The sequence below is a fragment of the Maylandia zebra genome, linkage group LG23 (assembly GCF_041146795.1).
Source record: "Maylandia zebra isolate NMK-2024a linkage group LG23, Mzebra_GT3a, whole genome shotgun sequence".
Classification (NCBI taxonomy): Eukaryota; Metazoa; Chordata; class Actinopteri; order Cichliformes; family Cichlidae; genus Maylandia; species Maylandia zebra.
In genome coordinates, this window is record NC_135188.1 from 4,019,834 (window position 1) to 4,044,144 (window position 24,311).

General features: G+C 39.5%; 1 protein-coding gene across 5 annotated transcripts; it reads left to right on the forward strand.

The window, feature by feature from the left end:
* The first annotated feature begins 2,043 nt into the window (after window positions 1-2,043).
* Window positions 2,044-18,093, forward strand: mier2 (mesoderm induction early response 1, family member 2). 5 transcript variants are annotated; one of them, XM_004554984.3, is made up of 13 exons: window positions 2,044-2,154; window positions 3,313-3,484; window positions 4,787-4,900; window positions 5,127-5,235; window positions 5,943-6,022; window positions 6,612-6,681; window positions 8,571-8,716; window positions 9,224-9,305; window positions 11,176-11,270; window positions 11,366-11,496; window positions 13,032-13,174; window positions 13,761-13,861; window positions 15,238-15,375. In XM_004554984.3, the coding sequence occupies exons 2-12, from the start codon at window positions 3,338-3,340 to the stop codon at window positions 13,814-13,816; spliced, it is 1,173 nt and encodes a 390-aa protein (XP_004555041.1). In that variant the 5' UTR covers window positions 2,044-2,154; window positions 3,313-3,337; the 3' UTR covers window positions 13,817-13,861; window positions 15,238-15,375. The 5 variants fall into 5 exon arrangements, with proteins under 5 accessions (XP_004555041.1, XP_004555042.1, XP_004555040.1 ...); XM_004554985.3 differs by having other exon boundaries at window positions 13,764-13,861; XM_004554983.3 differs by lacking the exon at window positions 13,761-13,861 and having other exon boundaries at window positions 15,238-18,093.
* Window positions 18,094-24,311: the final 6,218 nt, after the last annotated feature.

A 24,311-nucleotide genomic window follows, 5' to 3' on the forward strand; every position in this document is an offset into this window, starting at 1 on the left:
AGTGACTTAAACTAGAGGCCAGAACAAGAAATAACGTAAAGAGAACAAAACCAAGAATAACCCTTAATACAAAATCAAACCAGCACAACTGAAAACCCCAAACAAATCATAATTTAGAAAAACACCAAAACAGAAACAGAAAAAGCTGGGTCAAAATGATCCAGAACCGTGACAAGTTCAGTCTCAAGAAAAGTTCTCTGGGCTTCTTGAAAGACATTCAAAGCTCTTATTTGGATCTTGGCTGCTTTTTGTTCTGTTCTGTGTCAAAATGATCCCACACACGGGCTCTGGGGAGTTCATTTCCATGACTTATAGGGCTCCATTGTATCTTCTTGTATCCAGGTGTGCTTTTACTGCACTGGCCGTGTGTTTGGGAACCCTGTCACAAAGCCATTGCCAATCAGATGCTTTCCAGATGCTTTCCATCTTGCATTAAAATTTGACTCTACTTTTATGTGTCCAAAATTCCATCAATTTTTGACAAATCCCCAACCCCACTGACTGAAATGCAGCCATGCACCATGACAGAGCCTCCACCATGCTTTACACTCACTGCTGTACCTCTCTCCTGACCTCCTCTGCAAATACTGACAACAATTTGAACCACAAATGTCAAATTTGTATTCACCACTTCGTGAGACCTATTGTTCAGTTCAGCTCTGGTATAATTTTTCTCTTTTTCCCTCATTAAGATGAGCTTCTCGATCAACTGAAGGGCCTGATGCATGTCTCAGATCCTGTGTCAGGTCTTCTTCATATCTCTTAGGGACATGAATTCCAGATACTGTTCATCTGCTGTAGATAGCGTTTAGCCCACTTCTACTTTTGTTCTCCACATGTCCAGCTGTTGTAAAAGACAAACTGCACCAAGTTTCTATACCAAGGTATACCAATTTTTGGCTCATAGCTATTTGGGAAGCACCCTGATGGTCCAGAAATATTATTTTGTGCCCGTGTTATCTTTTGCATTCGACACAGATTCAACTAAAGAAATAGGAACAGATTATATGTGTTTCAGCTGTTAGTAACAAAGTGCCTGAAGACACAATTTAAAATGAGGGCTTTGCTAAGCTGTCTGGTTCGTCTCATGAGTTAGGTGCTTTTCTCTGCTTCGGTGATTCAAAGGTAAAGTGAACAAGAAAAAGCTTCCTCATGAAATGGTCAGGTACAACTGGACTAAAAATAATTGAAAAAGCAACCAATGTCCAAAGAAAAATTTTGAAGGACCTTCAGAAACCATTTTATAAAATTACAAGAAAGTCTGGCTCCTTGAAAGCAAAATGTAAAGAGATAAGAGGTGGCGCAAGACTTTGAAGACGTTGAATAGTATTTATGCAAATACTATGCCATCCTACGCAGACATTCTTCAGTTAACGGTATTTAACAAGTTTTTTTTAATCTTCTTAGTTAAATGTTGATACTTTTTGTTTTCCCACTGCTTCTTTTTTCTTTTTTAATATTCTCACCTTCGTTGCTTGATATTCAAGTTTAGTTGAGGCATGTCAGAGAATATGGTGACAACACGTAGAGCTACATTATATGCTTCTATAATCGCTGACAACTTTGAGCAGTCACTGGCTGAGGACAAAGCCATATAAGCAATCTTTATCTGCTTTGGCCATGTCCTGTCCCCTCCTCCACTCGCATAATCAGCACAAACCGTAGTGTCTTTCAGCAACCGCACGTGGACGTGTTGGTAAAGGGGGGCATTTACATTTAACTTAAAGATGCGTTCAGTGCCAAACTATTGTTTACTAATTTAATAGCAGAAGAGCAGAAATTGGGTCACTATTATGTTAAGTTTTAACGCGAAGAATAATTGAACTGATCAGTCGATACATTTCCCTTTTCTTTTTCTAGTAATATTTTTAGAATTGTTACTTACAGTAAAACAACATTTTTAGAGATGATACCGAAAGTGTTGGTTCGGGGCGATTTAAAAAAATTACTTAAAACTACGAAGGATTTTTAAAAAAAAGTTGTAAACTTAAACAAAATGAACTAAACTACTGAAAAAAAGTCATTGTAACTGTGTGCGACGCTGCACTGCAGCCGCTGTTGCTGAATCGTTGCGGCAATAAACGGAGCAGCAGAGAAGAGTAGACCTACAACATCCGGGCAATAGTCAGCTTGCGCAGAAACGGAATGGCGGAGGTAAGTGAGCGAAAACGAGAAATGTAATGACCCAAATGTTAGAGAAGCTGGGCCGAATTTAAGACTTCTGTCACTCCGTACGATACACAAGACTGCCGAGGGTTTGGCCGGCTGGTGAACGACCGCTGAAAGAGAGCTACGGGGGCTATTTAACTGGGAAGCGGCGGAAGAAATGGAGAACCTCTCCAGCGTATCGCCTCTCTCCGCGTTCTTGGCTTTAAAGAGCCATTCCCTCAGCCTTGATAGTAAAGCCGTAGAAAACAATAGGGAGCCCGGTAGGGTCTAACACGGGGGTGCTGAACTATTTCAGGTGTGCCTTGCCGGCGAAGTGGGTTTAGTGAAAAAGTTGGGAGACATGTCATGACTCGGCGGCGGTAAACTCCGACCGTCTCTTTCAGAAATATTGAGAAGTAGTTATTTCCTTCTTGCCACTCGTAGCGAGCCGGAGAGAGGAAGAGGCGTTCAGCACCAAGTCGCAGGAAAGCGCCCCTGGTCAGTCAGACAGCGACCGACGGGTTGGGAGATTTTTGGTGACTTTTGGCGTCGTGAGAAGTAGATTATAATCTAATTTAGAGAGCGCTTGGACTTCATGTGAAGTAGGTTTGGGCGAGATTCTTGTACGGTTACTGCTGTAAGCGTGTTACCCAAAGTTTCCCACTATGGTTATAAACTCTTTATGTGGCCTTCATCCTGTACGTACATTGTATCTGATTAGTTCAGACCAAAGCCGAGCCTGGAATCGTGTCGATGAATCAGGAAAACCACCGTGAAGCTTTTTTTGTTAATGTAGTATCACAGCAAAACCGACCATCCTGTGGTGACAATTCACAATGAGCTCTTGGACATTTAAATATCTTTAAAGTTACATTACATTGCGCTTAAACTTCCCACAAGTGCTATGATCAATCTGTTATTAAGTTTAACACCTAAGTCTGGATAGCAGAAGGTCTCATAAGTTGAAAGAAGAGCCCTTGAAAAGTGAGGAGTCAGCTGACCTGTAATGGGATGAGCCAGGATCAGCCACTATTTGATCCTGTGTTGTTCATGTGTTCATTTGTGCCGAGTGCCACGGCACCATTTTAATGTACTGTGCTATTTTACATGAGTTTGAATGCAACATAACAGACATACTGTCTTTATCTATGTGCATGTTTGTAGGTGGGTGATAAGCATCTAAACATGAATGCAGAGCTTGTGGCCTAGTGGAGAGTGGAGGAGATACAGCAATGAAGGCCCTCATCTGGAGAAGCAGAAGTCTTTACGGGTCTTAGAGGAGTTGGAGGAGGAGAAGAGTCCTCGCTCGATGAAGATGGCGACACCATCCCACACTGTATGATCACGTTCTGCCATGTTTATATGTGTGATAAACACAAAAATATTCAGCAAAATAGCTTCCTGTGATTATGGGAACCTTATAGTTGCAGGGTGTACTACATCACTGACAGTAATGGCATCGACTATTATTGTTCAGTACAGTTTTGTTACTCTAAAGTCATGTAACATTTGCTTTTGAAATAATTCAGTTACTAGTTCATAGAAATTTTAACAGCAGCGTTTTTTGACAAAAACGAAAAACAGTCTGAGGACCAAAATCTATCAACATACTGCAAGTGAATGTGAATTTTAATAATTACTCTAACCAGCAGCATCGATAACTCTTAATAAACCCCCCTTTTTATGGGCATTATTTGCCTTCAATATAACATTTCAACAGAATTATTTTAAATTGTAGTTTAACAGAGGAGTAAATATGAAGTTGAAGTTGATGAGTTTCAGTACCTGACATCAACCATCCAAAGCAACAGACAGTGCACAAGAGAGGTGTAGAAGAGAGCGCAGGCAGGGTGGAGTGGGTGGAGAGGAGTGTCAGGGGTGATTTGTGACAGAAGTATAGCAGGAAGAGTGAAAAGAAAGGTTTATAAGATGGCAATAAGGTGGTGGAGTTAGGAATGAGAACATCAGAGGGACAATTCAGGTCGAGCAGTTTGGAGAAAAAAGTTAGAGGGAAGCTGAGATGTTTTGACATGTGCAGAGGAGAGAAAGGCAGGCAGCAGGAAAATAGGAAGATTCATAGATGCAGTGAAGGAAGACATGCAGAGGGTTGGTGTGACAGAGGAGGATGCTAGGGATAGGGTGCGATGGAGGCAGATCATCCACTGTGGCGACTCCTAAAGGGAGCAGTCAAAGAAGAAGATGATTTAAATAATCAACGCAACCATTTACTTTTCTCATAATCTCTACGTCTGTTGTCATAACATGTAAAGTAAAGAAATATTCATTTTTACCTTTAAAAATGCTGAAATTCTGAACACCGTGTTCAGGAAATGACATGGGACGTGCAGATGTTGACTCTGACATTTTTACAGAACAGTTCAATTACTTTGAGTAAACTGAGTACACTCTGGGGGTGTTTTAGGCATCTTACAAGGAGACTGCTCAATCAGTCTGATGGCATTATTTGGACAGACCAGGGAAAAGTGTCAAGTGTGCTTGAGATAGCTAAACTGACAGACATGTAGATGATTTTCAAGAAATGTGGGTGTTATTTATACATTTCTGTGGTTTCTTTCCCTCTTATACCCCATCACCTCCCCTCCACCTGTCACTGCCTCCCTCTGTGCCTTATTTGTAGGCCAGTGAGCTTCCCTTGGAGGAGCTGTTGGCTTTCTATGGCTATACAGTATCAGATCCAGAGAAGGAGACCTGTCACATGGCTGCCAGTTTGCCAGACATGACACTGGACAAGGTATACAACCTGAGGTGCACAGAACACACCCGTGGCCTCATTCATCTTTCATTTATTCATCAAAACAGATTTTGATTGGTCGAATTGGTCAGAGAACTTTTGAGAATCAGTCAAAAATATCAAATTGAATGATTGTACATCTAATGAATATGCTAACTCTGTTTTTCTATTTTTACTGTTCTGTCTTTTGTTTTTATTTTTTTGTCTTATTATATGTTTGGTTTAGGATCAGATAACTGAGGATCTCTTCCCTGGGGAGCAGGAAGAATCATTAGCCGACGATCTCACCCCCTCAGTCACCTCAAACACCTCGGATCTGCTTCGCCGCATCCAAGGTAACACCCAGGGAGACACGCATTAACACATTTTCATATAACACTAAAACTCGCTGAAATTTTCTGAGCTAAAGAAAGGTTCGCAGTTTGAAATTGAATCGAATCGAATTTCTGGTGCTTTGATGACATTTCAAATAATACAACCTGTCAGGGTTTGTGATCCTAGGGAAATGCACTCATAATAAGCATTGATTTTATACAGTTCTGTGGAAGTTGTTATGAGATGTTCCTGTCTGATAGCATATATGTGTCACTCTTCATATGACACCATTAAATCAAAGGCAGAGAGATATTTCAATCTACAGGAGTTTTAATATATTGAAACAGTCATATCCAGATAGTGATTCTATGTGAAAGGTGCTGACTCTATAAAACATGAAAACCAAATGTACAGCAGGTATGCAGCTTTAGTGTTGTTCATGGTGCACAGACTGAACACACTGAACAGGTTAAAAAGAGGAGGTGCCACTTTGCTCATTGATGTTGTGCATATTCTGCTTTATACTGAATTGTGGTTCATACTGAGTTAGATGCAGTGTATAGTCATTTTATTTTTTATCATGACTATAAAGAATTGTGGTTTTAAATATGCTTAAGATTCCCTTTCTTAATCAGCAGAAAGATTTGGCTTTTAAGATGGCATGGAAAATCTTGTGGCGTTATTTGAATGTTCTCCTGATCTTTCTCTAATATTTCATGTGTTTTAGGTGGAGACAAAGACACATTGATCAGTTCATCAGATGAAGACTCTGATGATGTCTCTATTCCATCCAATGAAGAGCAAAAGGTGGGTTACTGAGCATAGTAATCTTATTTTGACTAAGACTTTAAGTTTAAGGGAGACACATTACGTTGCAACTTGTCTTTATGGGAAAGCAAATCAGATAAAATGCCAATAGCAAGACAGTTAGGCAGCAATAAAATATGGGTTATCAACCCTTTGGTAATGGTTCTTTTGATCAGTGCAATCAAAGGCTGAATATACACTAGGCTTTGGTTACATTTATATAAACATGACACTTTTTCCTGCTCTGGCACTAATTATAATTCAAAGTTAGGCTACTGAGCTGAGACCTAATTTCAACAGAACCACGATGCTTTTAATGGGCTGGCCAAAAATGCTCTACTTAAGAAAATTCAAATTCATATAAGCCAGAGAAATGGTTAATAGGAAAAAAATCTCCCAAGTTCTAAAACCACAGTGGCTCAGCTTTCTAAATGTAACAGCTTGTTTTGGACAGGCCTGTGTTTCTCATGGTTGTAGGTCGACACAAAGAACACTAACATGTGTACATTTTAAAATAAAATTTCAGCTTTTATAGGCATGATCACACGTTTCACAATTATGACTATTCATGTTTGGATTTCCTGTTTAGGAGATCATGGTTGGCTCCATGTATCAGGCAAAAATCCCTCCAATCAGCCCGTACACCTACCAGGAGAGAGGTAAGCAACTGAAATTGTCATTTTTGACAGTTGTTCTGATATATATACACACATATATATATTAGGGGTGCAACGATACACAAAATTCACGGTTTGGTTCGATACTTTGGTGTCACGGTTCGATATTTTTTCGATACAAAAAAATGTTCATGCCTTTTTAATTTGTCATTTATTAAAATTATAAATATATATTTTAACTCAAACGTACAGTTTTTAAATTTAATGTTGCTGAAACAACAAAGTAATAAAAAAAATAAATCTATCTGATCGAGAAATCACTAATCTTTGGAAAAGAGAGTTTATTACAGAGAAATGGCTCTTTCCAAAATAAAAGCTATACTATACGCTTCTTCTGGGCTATATTCTCAGCAGCATATTAAACATATCAGGTCCCCATAAGGAGAATCCTGTGCTAACGGCTGTCTAAATGACTCGGGTAAAGTTTGTAGCATGCGTGCTTGTTGTTTTTGTCTGCTTCCACTTGTCTTTGCACGAGGATGATGTCGGAGTAAATGTGCAGTCATATTCGTTGTGTTCCCACTAGTGCTGTCAGCGTTAATCTGAAATGACGTTAACGCCACAACACGGCAAATCTCCGTTAACGTGCTGCCGTCCAGCGTCAACACGTTAACGAGAAAACTGCGCTAACACACTAGTTCCCACCCATGTAATTGAGCATTGCGTGGCACATCCGACATACTGTTTTACTTTTGTCCATGACGCGCTTACCTTCAGGGTCATACTTCACATGAAAACCAAAATAGTTCCAAAGGCCAGATCTGAATGAGGGTAGGGGAGGAAGTTTGCCATGTTGCAACGAGCTTCTGTCTTGCTAGCTTGCGCTGCGCTCAGTAATGGATCTGCGCTCAAAAGTGCAGCCTAGGCGGAGTAGTCGAACGCAGATCCACTGAGCTCTCAACACAGACAGCATCGTCAGAAGAAAAGTTGATAAAATAAATTAAAAATTTTGTATTGTTCGATACATTTGCGTACCGAACCGAAAGCACTGTATCAAACGGTTCAATATCGATATGAGTATCGTTGCACCCCTAATATATATATACATATATATACTCGACTCGGAAGTAGACCTGTTGCTCTGTCTGTGGCTTTTCATCACACTCGGGGACCACAGTGTTGTTTTCTGTAGACATTTCCCTCGTTGCCGGGTTTCAAAAATGGCGATGTTGAGTTTCGTGAATGAGACTCTCTTGACTCATTAAGTGACACCGCTGACCAGCCAATCGGTGGCATGCAGTCTGACGATGTCACATTTTAGTATCTGCTCAGATCACTTGGAACCCCGGCCAAGCATGTGTACCTTGTGCCTGGTACGTTTTTTTAGGAATGATCTAATGGAAAATCCTGAAAACTGTGGTGAACCGTGGCGAGTTGATCAGATGGTACTAATGGAAGAGGGGATTACGTGTTTAGTACTGTGTCCAAGCACTTTTGACTCCCCAGAGTTGGTGTGATTGATGTGTACTGTGCTGTGACCTGCTTCAAGATGTAGGACCAGCACAGTTCTGTTGGACTCAGCTCAGTGTGCAGAGTGTGGTCGTGCTGCCTTCATTAAAAATTGCTGTTACATTATTAACAAATCTATAAGGAATGTGGGAGGACAATTTGTCACTGCTTCTAAAAAACCGCCCAAATACATCCACAAAAAAATACATCAACCTCATTGTGCTCGGCAAGACTGCCTTTCAAAGCATGTTGATGCATGAAAGAGAGAGTGAGTGTGAAAGAGAGGAGCTGAGGCACTGAGAAAAACCGAGGTGTATTCAAGTCCATAATGTAAAGCACAGTGCAAACACGAACACGATACAGAGTAAACGTGTCTAATGTGTCCGCTGTAAGTCTGAGAAACTGTGCCTGTCACCCTCTAGCTTACAGCACCGAAGACCAGTTGTTGTGGAGGCCAGGGGTTCTGCCAGTGCATGAAGTGGAGGAGTTCTTGCTGAATGCACAAAGACCCCGTGGCCAGGAGGAGGCAGTAGGAACCGAGGAGGTCATTGTCCAAGACAATGAACAGGTACATCTCAGCAAACACTGCTGGCTACTTTTGTTTGTTTAAGCTAGTCTGTAGTAACACGTAAGCGCCCCTCTTCAGTAACGAAGTATTCTTCCTTCATGGCAATGTCGCAACTGCCCCCCACACAAAGGCGAATGACTCATCTTAACCAGTTTTTAGCTGTGGTAAAATATAATAAATGTGCCTTCTGTACACGCTGAAAGAAACAAACAGCTGGATAAAAAGAAGTCCATGTATTATTAGATCTGTGTACTTGAAGATTTTACTTTTGTCTTGTTATTCAGATGTCTGGATTACTAACCTCATCCCAATCTCCTTAAGACGTTTCAGAAGACTTCTTCTACTTGTCTCGTTTAGTCTGCATTACCTGAACTCATAGTGGACCATGGCTAAACATGGTCAGCCTTTATGTCCATAATCAAGAGTTCTTGTTTTCTTTAACTTGCCTTAAACCGAGAGGTAAGTCTTCACTGAGTGACAGTTTTTGTGTTTCCTCTAAACCTTCAGGCACTGTACGAGTTAGTGAAATGCAACTTTAATGTCGAAGAAGCACTGAGGCGATTTCGTTTCAACGTGAAAGTATTCAGTGGTAAGAACTATCCCGTTGTCCTACTTTCCCCAACTGGGCATTTTACACCTTTGTGAACAACCCAGAATAAGTTTGTAATAATGATTGATAGTATGTAAATTTAAAGTCATCAGAAAATCGTTGCACCCATATGTCACAGGTTTTTGCAGTTACAGTGTTTTATACAATTTTTTAATCCATTAGCAAGGGCAAAACTTAACTGAGGAATTCCCAGACATGAAACTGTGGCCTATTTTCAACCATTGACCCTAGTTAGGCATTTATACCCACAACACACAAAATTTTATCATATTTAGTTACATAAAACCGTTACCATACTATACAATATAGATACAAGTCAATAAATAGAGATAACTAGGGAAAAACATAAATAAAATGAAATGCACATAAAACGATACAGAAATTAACAAATGATTTTTATTTGCCATTAACCAAAATTTGACTTTTAATAAGATTCAATATCTATAATTAATTTGATTTCAGGAGGCCTGACAGGACATGCTTCCTGAATAGGTGACAGGTCATTATGGCGAATGCTGATTGCCCAAATTTAGATCTTTGATGTGGTGTTTTACAGTGTCCAACATGGTCCTAGTGACTGCCGTCACCGTCTTATGCATCTAGAGGTATGCGGCCAGTCTGCATTTAAAAACTACTTTAACACAAAAGATATGAATGAAAACATCAAAACTAAGTGGACTGTATTTTTTTAAATTCATTATTTAGAGTCTGTTTATAAAAAGATAGAAGGTGCTTAGTTGTAGATGGTGATACTTAGACCCATACTGTCATAAAATATCACAAATTGCGAAAATATGAAAGAATGCATAAACAGCTGGGCTGCTGCAAAGTTCATCTAGTGTTGAATAAGATTGAAAACACTCAGATTGGTCTTAACAGTCTTTGAATTTGTTTCATGTTTATCAAATTTGAGTTGCGGATCTCAAATTATTATTAAAAACGTAAAATGTTATCATCAGCCTCTGGGTAGCTTGCAGGCAAATCACTGATAAACAGAGTGCAAAGCATTGGAACAAGTAGCAGTCCTTGGGGAATGCCCATTCTGCTTTTCAATAGTTTCACTAATTTTCTTTCTTGTTCATCCATCACACACTGCACATTTGGGTATATTGTGATTGGCAGTGTCAAATGCGTTTTTTAGATCAAGAATAACAAGACCCTCAAAAGTTTGTGTGTATTCCACCCCCACAAAACTGCCACCAAAAAAGCCCTTAATGGTGTTAGTAAAATAACAGGTTACTATTTCTGCGTAATATTTTGGTCTAAAGCCGAATTGTTTCAGGGAAAAGAATTGATTGGTCTGTAGATGTGTAAATAGTTGTGTTACCACAACATTTTCAAGTATCCATGACAAAAAAGCGAGTATGAAAAAAGTTCAGTCGTTGAAAGTCAGCCTCCCCTGGTCTTCTCAATAAAGCCTGTGTTAGAATTAGATCTGCAGTAACAGCATACCAGTGTCAATGAAAAATCTGTGGTATTCTTAATAAAAGAGAGAAATGCAGGCTTATTCAACAACCCAAGGCCAGTGTAATTCTTTTCCGGTGCAAAGTATGACGTTTCATTACCATTTCGGTGGAACTATAGCTGCCAACTTCATCACTGCAGAGAAGGAATAACTCACTGATGTGACCTCATGACCTTCAAATCAGAAATGAGCCTCCAGTTTAAGACCAGTTTTATTATGCTAGAAACAGGAAAGCAAAATTAACAGATTATGATATTAAGAGTGTCACTTTTCATTTCAGTTTTTCTGTTCTATTTAGTTTATGTGATTGTAATTACAATTATGTAAAAATGTAAAATTATTATGTAGTTTTATAAACTTATTTTTGATGTCCGCTGTCTTTAGAAGAGCTCTGCTCCTGGAGCGAGGAGGAGTGCAGGAACTTTGAGCATGGGTATCGAGTTTATGGGAAAAACTTCCACCTCATTCAGGCAAATAAGGTGAGCACCCAGAGGATGACCTGCTACCTGATATGCTGATTTAAAAGTGTTGACTATTTTCCGCTAATGCAAAAACAACCTCTTCTTATCCACAGGTACGAACACGCTCAGTGGGCGAGTGTGTGGAGTATTACTACATGTGGAAGAAGTCTGAGCGTCACAAGTACTTTACTCAGCAGGCTACCAGGCTGAGCCGCAAGAAGTACAGCCTGCAATCAGGGAGCATGTGAGTGTTGCTGGGACACCAATCTGAAGATAACCAGAGTCTTTTAGATAAAAGGTGCAATCAGAAAGAACGGCACATAAAAAGCAAGAACAGCCATCGGATTTCAGGTTTGTCTCCTTGTGGAGCACTGCACTGCTCCCCGCTGCTCCCATCTGTCCACTTGCATCTTAATTATGGCCAACAAATTCACTCAAACCTCTTTGTGAATTTGTCCTGTACTCCACAATGAAATCTAAATGGAAACAGTTTGGACTACAGAAATCCAGCAAATGTACATGTGCAAGTGATCCGAGTGGGACTTTACAGAGAGCAGTTCTGAAGTGTTAAAGTGTTGCACAAGGAGACAGCCTTGAAGGGGAAACCTGCTTTTAGGAATGTGTCAGGAAGTACTTCCAAACTCTGCCATATCAAACATGCTCTCCAGAGTAGCTCAAAGTAGCTTTAAGATTTTTGGTTTTTTTCTGATCCCTGCAAAAATTTTGGTATTTTGTTTTTCTAAATGGTAAAAATGGTAAATGGCCTGTATTTGTATAGCGCTTTACTAGTCCCTAAGGACCCCAAAGCGCTTTACACTACATCCAGTCATCCACCCATTCACACACACATTCACACACTGGTGATGGCAGCTACATTGTAGCCACAGCCACCCTGGGGCGCACTGACAGTATGTATGATTCTGTCTCATAACAGAATCATACAAAAACTATGAAGCTCATTTTCATGACACTTGATAAAGAGGTAGAGTTCGGGTAAAGGAAGTGCTAATTTACACTTTGGTACATGTCTAGAATCACTTCCTGTAAAATTGCCAGATAGGCTTTGGACTTCAGAGAGGTCTACTTTCTAAGCGTGAGACCTGTCAGGTAGCTCAAGGATCAATTCTAAATCTCTTACTTTTTAATTCTTACATGCTGCCATTGGGCAGTATTTTCATGAGACACGGCCTCCTTAATATTCTGTGGGTTACTGATGATCCTGATGGTATTGATGATCTCTTGCTCGCTCAGTTTTAGATTAAACTGGTCTAGATGTTGCAGAATTTTTAAGAACATGATAAATAAAAATTGTTGACCTAACTTGCAAATTAGAAAACCTGATGCGCGCTTTTAGTGCGTTATTAGGTTAAACCATTGTTACGCTCTTTCTCCAGTCCACCGAATAAATTAAATAAATGTAGTACAGGTAAGTAAAAGGTCTACACTAAAACTACATCAGGTTACACCAGATGACCTATTACAACTGGAACCTGGATGGGCCTAATTCTTCATTCCCACATGTTTTTGCTTCACTTTAACAGCATTTTGACAAATTCCACCTCACTTGATCTGTAAGCAAATAAAGTTTTCGTGAGCTATCTGTTAAAGTCTCTCACCTCAAAGGACGTCTAAAGATGCTGGTGGTCTGCAAAGAGCTGGTTAATCCAAGTTATATGAACAGATTTTACAACAACTACTGTCTGAGTGAAAACTGTGAGCTCTGTAGGTCGCAAACACATAATTTATCAGAGCTGGAAGTAGTTCTGCTGTGTGTTGCAGGGAGGATGGAGACCAGGATGGGGAGGTTGTGGAACTCGAGGGAAACAACAGTTCCACAAGGTTGTTGCCTCACAGCTCCATGGGCACAGGGCAGCTGGAGTCCCCATTACCTCCACAGTCGAACCTGGACCAGGACAAACAAGGTAAAAACCAGAGGTCGCCTCATAAAAACACCTGACGTGATGGCTCAGATGGAAGCTCTTTATATTTACTTTGGTGAGCTCTTGCCACACAAAATGTCCTTTCTTACAGAGAACTAAAATAATATTCAAATAATAGTGAAGCAAAGGCTTCAGTCTAAAGTGTTATTAACTGTGGCCTTAAATTCAAAGTAAAGACACAAGCTTCTTCTTCTTCTTCACAAAAGAAAAAGTAGATAAACAAAAGTTTCAGTGTCTGATAAAACTGAAGCTATGTATGTTTACCCATCTTTTTGTACATAAACCATTTACATGCCATGTGAAACATACATGCCAAATCATCTTTCAGTCATGTTATACATGGGCTCCATTGATTTCCTGTTTGTTTATATATTCTTCCTGTTTATTTTGACATATTTATTATCCCTGTCTCATATGAAACATTTTATGTCTCCCTTCCTTTGTTTTCCCCAATATTTTCATGGTATACATTTGTTTTGTGTTGTGTTTTTGCTCGCATGTATGCACGTCTGCGCGTGTGTCTGTGTGTGCGCGCTTGGGCATGTTGTGCATGTTGATGGTGCTCCAGAAGAAGAGGGCCGCCCCAGGCGCAGACGAACTCCCCGTTTTCTCTTAAAGCCATGACCTCAGTCCACTCAGGCCACAGACAGCAGGTTGAGCAGCCTGCAGGTAAAGAGGATGAGTACAGAAAACTAAAATAATGTGGTCACTGGGAAATAATCAGACAAATAAATAGACAAAGTTTAATGAGAAAGGAAAGAAACGGGTCTAATGTAAACAGCCTCCTCTGGCTGTGTAATAATTAGCGCATTTGCAAATAGTGTCTGAATAATGTTGGAGATGTTATTTAAAATATTGCTTTTTGCTTTTTTCCCTTTGTTTTTTTCCAAATACAGTTTTTTCCCTTATATACCGTCACATCTTTTCAAAATAAGACTGCTGTATTAAAATAAACTTCAAAATCAGTGTAGCAAAAAAAAATGCATTTATTGCAGTGGCTCGCTGATATACACAGCACAGCATGTGTAGAATTCACAGTATAAAACATGCAGTAAACAGAGTTGTGTAGATATTTCAGATAGTTCATAATCTCCTCATATGAGGAAGATGTTTGAGGAGATTACCCAGCAAACATGGTTCAAACTGCGACGTCGCGTCCCTGGTCAGGACAGGTCGGGGTGCGACGCTGATGTAGAGCGATGGATGTAGATGTTGTTTCCGCATAGAACAAAAGGGACGTCGGCTCGTCTCTTAAACGGTGAGAAATGAATATTAAGTTATTGCAAAGATGGAATGATAGCCATTTTTATTATTTATTCATTATTTTTTCACAACTAATATGTGGTTGTGAGCAGATATCCACATGAATATTTCCGTGGATTTTACATCGTCACGTACTCACAGAGTCGTGCTCCTGGAATCTTTTTAAATGTTTTAAATAAACAACACTTTTAAGTTGTTTTCAGTTTCGTAAATCTGAATTTCTTTTCATTTTTTTGTTGGTGAATTTAGCACATTGGACAATTATTCCCTCTCTGTCTGCGACGTCGACTCAGGAATGCTTCATTCAAACATGAAGTTCGGTTTTCTCGACCTGAAAGCGTGAGGTCACGAGTTTGAGTCACCACTAAGGTTTCTTCTTTTCTTCTCATGCTTTTCTTGAGAGAATTTAATTTCTATTTCCTTTATTCTGACAGTAAAACAGAATTTTTAAACACAAACTTTCTCGTGCTTGAAAATCTAACAAGGACGTTCGACAAGAACCTCGTTTATGTTAGGAAGTTGGTGCTGATGTGAAGGTAACATTCTTGATATCGGTTCAGCTTTCATTTTGGAACTATGACTATCGTTCGAGAAAAGACCGCCAGCCGTTTAAATGTTTGCTGGGTACTCTGTAGTAGAAATAGGTACGCTAGAAGAGCACAAAAGCACTCCTCAGATGCCATTGTAACCATAGACATCAAACATACATCCTAGAATATATGACAACAGTAATGGAGGTTTTATTAATCTGTCGTCCTGTGAATTTCTATACGTCTGTCCAGATGGCGAGCTGGTGATGGGCTTGTCAGAGCTGTGCGGCGACGAGTGTCCTCAGCAGCTGTTCGGATGTCCTTTCTCTCTCCCGCCCATAGACGGCCTGCAGGAATCTGGCTCAGATAGTTGTTGTCCTTCAGCTCCAGTCCAGCTCCAGTCTCAGCTCTTTGCTGAGACCTCCCAGTGGGCCTGCGGGAACTCTCCGGCCCTCCATGACAACCACGGGCTCCCAAACTCTTGTTTCTTTCAGCTACACATGCGTGGCGAACATTTACTTTCTGAGGGCCCTGACTGTGGCACAGTGAGCGGTGGGGCCAGTGCTTCCCACATGCTGCAGGTGGAATTTAGCCTGCCGTCCTCTTCATCATCCTCAACCGCTGTCCTCCCGTCACACTTCCAGGCATTCAGCAGTTTGCTTCACCCCTCACCCGTCCAGCATCCTCGCTCTCTCACACAGTGAAGGGGACATGGAGATATCTAAGTGGTACTCTGTGTAATTTGCCCTGTGTGTTTTTGGTTGGTAGTGATCTTTTACAGCAGGGTGAAAAAGAAATGAGAGGACAAAAAGTGCGTTAATGCAACTTGCTTGAAAACAGATGGACCTATTACCTGTGTTAGCAGGTGACTTGTGTGCCTCTTCTTAAAAGGAGGCGCTCGAATCCTACGCCCATTGTGGAATGATGACTGTGTTAATCACTACTTTCAGGCATTGATTATGTGCTGCTGTCCATTATTCCTGAAACTGATTATTGACAATGTTGACCACTGCTGCTTTGTTTTCTTATTTATCAGAACAGACAAATTTGACTGCTGCTCAGATTTGGTTTTCCCCCCAGATTCTTACCGTGAATACAGACAACATGACTGTTTTTATGCTCTTCATATCAGTCAGCATTTTCACTGCTGCAGCCATTTCAGATCTGCTATTGGACTGTACCTCACCTGATGTAATACGGGGGTGGGGGGGTCTGACTACAGAGTAGTTTATTTAAACATTAACTTAAAATGTTTTCTCCTTTCTTGGCCCTACATATCTGCTTTGTCTTTATTCTACACAAAAGTTCATCTTTCTTAAGATTTAAAAAAATATGAACACCTTAAAGGAAAAAAAGTTCTACGGTTGATTTGAATATGCAGCAATGTAGGAGCCTAATGGGGCGCAATAACTTCCTGTTTTATTGTATTTTATTTCTTTTTTAAATTTCCTTTCTTTTTGCTTCTGTGGAAATTTTCCTCTTTTTTCCCACCACTGAAAATGTATATAGATTTATAAAGGTGCAGGGTTTTGTCATCAGTCATGAACACCATTTCTCGTATGATGAATAACTGCTACCATGACGAGCCTGTTTCATATAATGGGCTTAAAAATGAAAGACTGAAATATAAAACTTTACATGCTAAGCTGCCATATACAGAAGTGAGAATACCCGTGTGCAATATCGCTGAAATATAAAACGGTTCACGAGTGAAATATTTCCACCACATAAAGATAAAACAAAAACATAAAATATACATAAGCACAAAAACAAACAAACGCAGTTGTGGTCAGAAGCTTACACACGAGTCATCATGTGCATGAATGTCATTGAAATCTGGGGCTTTTAATTATTTCTTTGAACTGTTCAGTTTCTGGGGAGTCATCTTTAGTGACTTTACAAACATGAATTGTGTTTGAATTTGTTTTCGATCTTCACTAATCCACACAATGTCAAAAATGTACATAGAGCTTTTCAGATTTATACATTTGGTTAAATTTCCTTTATCGACCTGCAGCTGAACCAGACACCTTAGTAGCTGACATTTCCAGCTGTAAATTTCTCCCCTCTTCTTGGCAGATTTGGTAGAGTTCATACCCATGATGTATGTAAACTTCTGACCACAACAAAAAGATCAGCGACAAGTCAGAAAATCTGATTACTGAAACCAAAACAAGTCCTTCTCAGATCTCCAGTTAGCCTGGATCCATTAACATGAGCATCAGAACGTACAGTTTATTTATTTATGGGTGTCTATCAGCAAAAGAACAGATGCATAAATAATCAGAAGAAGTAGATCAAACCACAGTAGCTGTTCTCTAGCACGGGCTAGCTCTTGAAAACACAGCCACGTGTTAGATGACTCACATACGTTCACCACAACGAATAGGAAGTCTCTCTCCAGCACAAAACTGTTACAAACATGAGAAGAAGCCTGACGCTTATTAGGAGCAGATTTCTTAGTCAGATGACGGATGAATTTGTTTTCCCTAGATTTGTTCCAGCATGTTTAGCATAAGCTGGGCCAAGACCACCACAGTGAATACAGTCCCAGCAGTGAGGCAGGGAGGTGGGACTGTGGCTGGATGAAGTGTTGGGGGAATGTTTCTTGATATCTTGATAAATGTCTTTAGATAAATTACTGGTTGACAGGATGACTCCAAGTCTCCAGAATTTTCAAAAAAGATTGTCACTGCCAAAAGTACCATAGGAAGAAAATAGTTTAAACTGAGACGACCACATCTGAATCCAACAGAGCACCATATGAGTATTTTAAAGAGAAAGGCAGAGCAACAAGGAGCAGCTGAGAGGACTGTCGAACATTGAAGCCAACACGCTGAGTAATTAAAAAAATCAAGATTTTTGTTGCTGTTTTGTCTGTTTTTAATATAATAAATTAAATGTTTTAATAAAATATTTAAAAAAAAATTAAAAACTTCAGTTTTATAGATTAAATGTGACCTTGCTGTAAGAATATTGATATTACATGTGTTGCCTTCCAGCTAGTGCCTTGGAGGTTGTTGTTTTTTATTTTAATTTTCTATGTATATCCCATCCAAAGGGCACTTCAAATAAAGCAACAAAGAATCCAGAAGATGAACAAACTCATATATTGCTCGTGTTTTTATTTTAGCATAAAACCCAATTGCCCAAAGTTTGACTTAAACATTCAACAGTGTAGTGATGCTGCACGAGTGGACTTAATGCTTTTTCCACTCTGATGAATGAAGGTGAACAGTTTTCTCAGTTTCTGGTAAAATGATGCTTTTTGTAAAGTCAGTCATCACTCCGAACATCCAGAGAGGAAAGTGGTTTATATTTACAGCTTGTTGGTCCGAGACGTCGTGTGTGAAGATTATGCCATCATAGAAGTTCAGAGACCTGCTTGTCTCAAGTTCCCAGGTAAGTCCCACCTTTGATCTGAGGAATTCCCCGTTCTTCTCTTCGAGCCTCATATATTTAAAATGACAAGTTTTTAGTTTATAATTGATCATTTATTGAACCATGCTGGCATGTCCCAAAACCTCTGCAAGCCACAAAGTGACTGAGAGCCTCGACTGAATGAAAAGAGCACTCAGCTAACAAATCTTAAAAAAGAGGCGAACATGATGATGACTCAAGAGATGATGAATGCCAGTTTATATATATATATATTTGTATAGTGCATGATACACAGCATACTACTAGATTGACTCTTACTGGAACAATTTCATGGATTCTTTTGGTAATTTCACAGAATCATAATTGTACATATGTAATGTGTACATTGATGTACTAAACTTGCATGTCTGTAAGTTTTAGTCCAAGTTGCACAGAAAACAAAGATTTGGCCCCAGCTGTTTCCTTCCATCTATCCCTGTTTCTCTTCTCTCTGTGCTGGGCCTTTCAGTCCTCCAGGTTTAATGCTGGTTTCAGATCAGTGCTTGTTTTGTTGTTAAATGCTTATATATGCAGGCACTTTGGATAAGACAATAAAGGAAAACTAGTACAATTATTTTTATATTATTATTTTTGTCTGTATATTTTCTTTGTCTTTATGATCTTTGCTTTTAAGACATAAATGGCTTACTCATGAAAAAAGCAGACTTTTATCTGGCCTTTTTCTCTACATTTGTTATTTGCAAAGGAAAAGGAGTTAATTTAACAGCATTTCTCTTTTCTTCATTATTATCATTATTATTTTTTACTAGCATATTTATCCATCTATAAGCTTCTGCTTCTTTCTTATTTGTTTGTAATCGCTTTGAAAAAGTTAAAAAATAAATAAATAGAACAATGGAAATGTTCAATTTATTCCTAAAGTATTATTAGTTTTCACAGGTGATGTGGCACCACTTGTTTGTGCAATACGCAGTGTTCTACAAAAATATGAAATCTTAACAGCTAATAGTTGCGGTGGGAGAAATTGATTGCAAAAGAGCCATAGCTCAGCTGCTCCAGTAGCTCTCAGACTTGATCTTTAATGATGGCCACTTTTCTTAAGAAAAGCTCTTTGTTTTCCTTTTTTTCTGTCTTTCTTTCTTTTTTCTTTAATATAATTGTTATATGTTTATATCAATATTTTTGCTGTGTTATCCCCCTCTGTTTATAGTAAAACAGCAACTGTTAATGGGCCTGTTGCTGGTTAACCTGGCTCCAAATGTAGCTGTTAACACATTCACTTTAATAGTCCACAAGGAAACACCAACCCACCTTCAGGGGATCATGAGTGCTGATCCCAAGCCTGGGTTGTGTCAGGAAGTATAAAACCAGTGCCAGATCACATGTGGATCTATCCGCTGTGGAGACTACGTTGGGAAATCAGAAGCTGAACCAGAACAGAGTTTGCTGTCAGTACAACTTTAATTCTGCCCAAATTTTTACCCCTCTAGATTTTGTGTTTTACCATCTTAAGAGATTTTGCCTTTGTGTCCTCTCCACTGTTATTTAAACAGCTTTGTGCCTTCTTACTACTTGATTCTCTAGCGCCCTCTTGTGGTACCAGGCTGCAGGTAAAGACCCAGAACAGCAGTGCAGCTTTCCTACGTTGTACGCGGACCATGGCCCCGTGGAGAAGCATGGACTTCATCACTCAGTAAAAACAAAGGCAGAAAAAAAAGAAAGTTCAATTAAATATTATATATAATTTTTAGGAAGGTTTACAATAAGTCAACCTAATTCCGCCACTGCCACTGATTTGTCAGCTGTGTTTCTGACATATTGGGGCCTTTTCTCACAGATTAACGATGCAGCACTAAAATATTTAACAGACTCTTCTCAACAAGAAGCAAAGTTATGCTGCGAGTCTACTCTGCAACCTAAGGCCTGAAAGTTTTTAATATTAAAGCTCAAATGGGAAGACGGGAGTGTTTGTTTTATGACTGTGTGAGCTGACGTATATAACAGTAAAGAGGTTTGTCACTGACATGCCACACTGATAATATTTTATCCATATATTTCCCTTCTTTTTATGGTCTTTATCTTTTAAAACTGAATATAATTACTTCTCAGAACTTCTATATATTTCAGCATACTGTTTTCTGGCCTGGTTCCCGACAGTACGCCCTTCATTTATTGACATTTATGAGCTGGGTTCAGATAAATGATGGAAGGTCTTGTTTGTTGCTGGTAATGCTACTTTGCTCCATGCTGTCTGTGTGGATTTATGGGTCAGCGTGTGCTCCCACACAACAGCGCGTGAGCTAATTGGCAATTTCAGCAGTACCCTCATGGATTCAGTGCAGTGATCAAGTACAGCAAAGGAAAGAAAGTATTACATTCACACCAATGTTTGGTAGTGGGTGTATACTCTCCAAGGTAACAATCCGAAGGAGGGCAATCTAGCTAAAGGTCCCCAAGCTGCTGCATGTGTATGAGCAATGGAAGATTCATGTGTGCAAAGTAAGAAATCTCACAAAGAAACCTAAGAAAAATAAGAAAGACACAGAAAACATTTATTTTTGAGTGTTAAATCTCATCATACGTTGAAATGACTCAAGAAGACATGTTGATACATATCCATGACAACAGAAGTCCTCAACACTGTCTAAAACAGAGCCATAGATGACGGGTTTAGTGAGCAACAGGCAAGATACGGCCTTCATAAAGAGTATCATTTTATATTTACTTGGGTTAAGTGTTTTTTAATCTCATATCAAAATTTATTTGATGTGTTGAAACATTAAAGTGTGATAAATACAGAAACAAAGAACTCAGGGAAGGAGGCAAATGCTTTTTTCTCTTCATCACAAATGATGGCTTTCCAGATGTGGAAACTAATGGCACTAATGCAACTCTATACTGTCAGAGATGTAGGATTTAGAATTGAGCTAAGACACCATTTATATACTTAATCATCTCACTGACCTGTTGCCAGTGAAACTAATAAGTCGGAAAACGTTCCTCCAGTATTTTGAGACTAATATTATAGCTAATATTTTCCATGAAGTAGTAAAATGTCTCAGTTTAAACATTTGATAAGTGTTCTGTGCTCATTGTAATAAAATATGAGACAAAACTGTGGTTTTATATGCTACATTAAGCACATTAAAAACAAAGAAACATGAATGCAAAAAACATGCTAGTAACAACAATACCAACACCTTCTCATGTAGATGTTTCCACCTTTGCTCAGGTGTTACCAAACTGGGTCACCTTAAATAAGGTTCCAGTTGCAGAGCAATTCAAAACCACTCCATTCAAACACTTTTTCATGAGAGTATTGCAGTATTTATCCTCCTCATTAATGAAATTACAATCACTCCAGTTGAATAACTCAGACTGAAAAAATAAATGGACATTACCTTCTACAGAAATGATAATGAAGCCTACTAGCATGCCTGAATTGTTGCTTTAGCAAGATATTTGACACTCAGACAGCTTTCAGAGACTCACCCAGTGGCCTAGAATTTAAGCAAAGAATGCTTAAGCACTCTGAAACATCTTAGACTCTCTGTGCTGACTCTTAACTGTCTGTTAAGATGCCCTGCTTCATGTCAAGGGGCTTGACATTGACTAACTGTGAGAAACATCACAAGCTTGTTCATTAATTGCCAGACTGGAAAGCTTCCCACTGGAATCTGAAATCTGGCAAGTAACAGAAAGTGTAAGCACAACACAAGAATTTCAAGGACCTTTATACATTTGTGTTGAATGAAGCTGAGATCACCTACAGTCCTATCTTTCACTCTGTTCATTCATCAGACCGTGAGAAGTCAAAGAGACACTGAAAGAAACAAGGTCACCTCTCAAACAGCTGAGCATGAGAACGAGAAGAAGATTGGACCAGTAGAAAACTGCAGCTCCATGCATTCTTTCCCAGGCATCAGCTCCATGTGTGTTAAAAGTTCACAAAGGTGTGTATCCACCACTCAACACTCAAATAATACTACATTCACCTACCACAAAAAAAGAGAGATGGATGCAAAGAAACGACACAAGCTTCAGGAGCTCAGTGATACCCTGATCCAGATCTGGGAGATCTCCCTGGACGCCATCTGTCTTCTCATTAGGAGCATGCCCTGATGTTGTCAGACATGCATACAGGCACGTGGAAGTCAAACAAACTTGTGAGTACCATTCACAGATGCTGCAATGAAATATTTGCAAAAGGGACCCGCCTGCCGCATCATTTTGTCACTTTGATCTGCAGGGTGACAATTGATGTGGCATCCTTTTGTTCCTAATACATTATTCAGCATTATTTTTGTGACCTCACGTGTTTTCAAAGTCTTTCTTTAATTTTTTTGAGCAGCTGATTACAAGTGTTGGTGCTTGCTTTGATGGAAGCACCAGGACTTGATCTGACCACCCATCAGTTTAAAGCAGGTTCCTCAATTGGATGTGCAAACTATGTCCACGCTGAGGATGCTAGCCTGCCAGAGTTGCACATAAACTCTTTGCCATGTGGGCACTCTGACTACACAGCTTCATGGTAAATGCCAAATACATGTTGAGAGTTTACCACCTTCTGAGACAAACCAGGAGTGAGAACGTGGACGTTGTATTCAGTGATCTGCCACTAGAGAGCGCTCTCAGTCTTGGGAAAACATTTTGAGTCTGACCACTTCTGACTTATTAAGAACCTTAAGGATCACATTAAGCGTGCGTGTAAAGACAGGAAAAGACAAGGTTTCTTTGTTCAGACTCTTTACTTGATCTGCAGAAATAACATAAGCAGAACAAGCTGCTTGAACATCAAGCAGACTTGCAGTTAAGAGTTATGATGACTTAGTACAGGACCTCCTGCTTGGATCAACCTACATGCATGAAGATGTGCAGCTGTTTCGTTCTGATAGGACAGTCATGCTGACACATCACCAGGCGATAAGGTGCACCAGGGTGTTAGAAGACTTTGAAATGAAAACTAAACACACATTTACAGATGAAAATAGTTATTTAGTTGTTTATTTTAATGGATCTCCAAATTTGTTTGATTGACTGAGTGACTGATTAATTGGTTACTTTAATGAAATGACAAATTGTGGTCAATTTGGGGAGGAAACAAAATAAGAATCAATGTGTTGGCTGATGGCATCTTTCTCTGTTTTCAGTGAGTCATACATAAAACCATAGATTTTTTTCACCTCAGAGTCTGTTGCAGAGTTTCTCAGCTTTTAGCTCATTATTTTTCTCCTGCAAACCTTTCTCCTTTGAGAGTGTGTTGCTCAGCACCTCCTGACTTATAACTAGTCTTATAAGTACTCAAAGTTTCATAAACTTTGACTTTCATTGAGAGTAATTCTTTTCTTCAAGGCATCAGCGTTATTTTCTCAGCTTGTGCTTATATTTCCAAGCTTCTTCATTCAGAACCTTTCTGTAGACCTTCACGTGAGTTTTAATTAGGACTTTGCTCTGTGCCTGCATGGTGCCACCTTCTCCTCAGCTTCCAGTTAAAGGTATCTGTCCTTTAAAGTTTGTTCGATCTGCAGCTGATGGTTGACAACAGCTTCCAATTTGTCCTTTTCATTGTGTTTAACCGCACAGAGCCTCTCCAGTATTTACTTTTTCTTTCATTCTTGAAGAGATTCTGGCGTTCCCGTCGTAAGGCATCACTGTGATGACTCAAGGCCTCTTTTGACACTACACTGTTGTGGTTTCTTGCAGAGATTTTGCTCTGGATGTGTCTGTGGATCTCCTGAATCTCCTGTTGCGAAGCTTCATTCTGCTGCTTTTGTGACATCCAGTGAGTTTGGTTGCTCATGCTTGTCCTTGAGTTGCTGGATTTCCTTTTGCATTGCTGTGTTTTGTTGTCTAATTTTCTCTGTGGACTTTTTTTTATCTCACCACACATTTCCTCAAAGGCTATTTTGTTGTGGACCTCTTCCTCTATGTGCTCAAGTTCATTA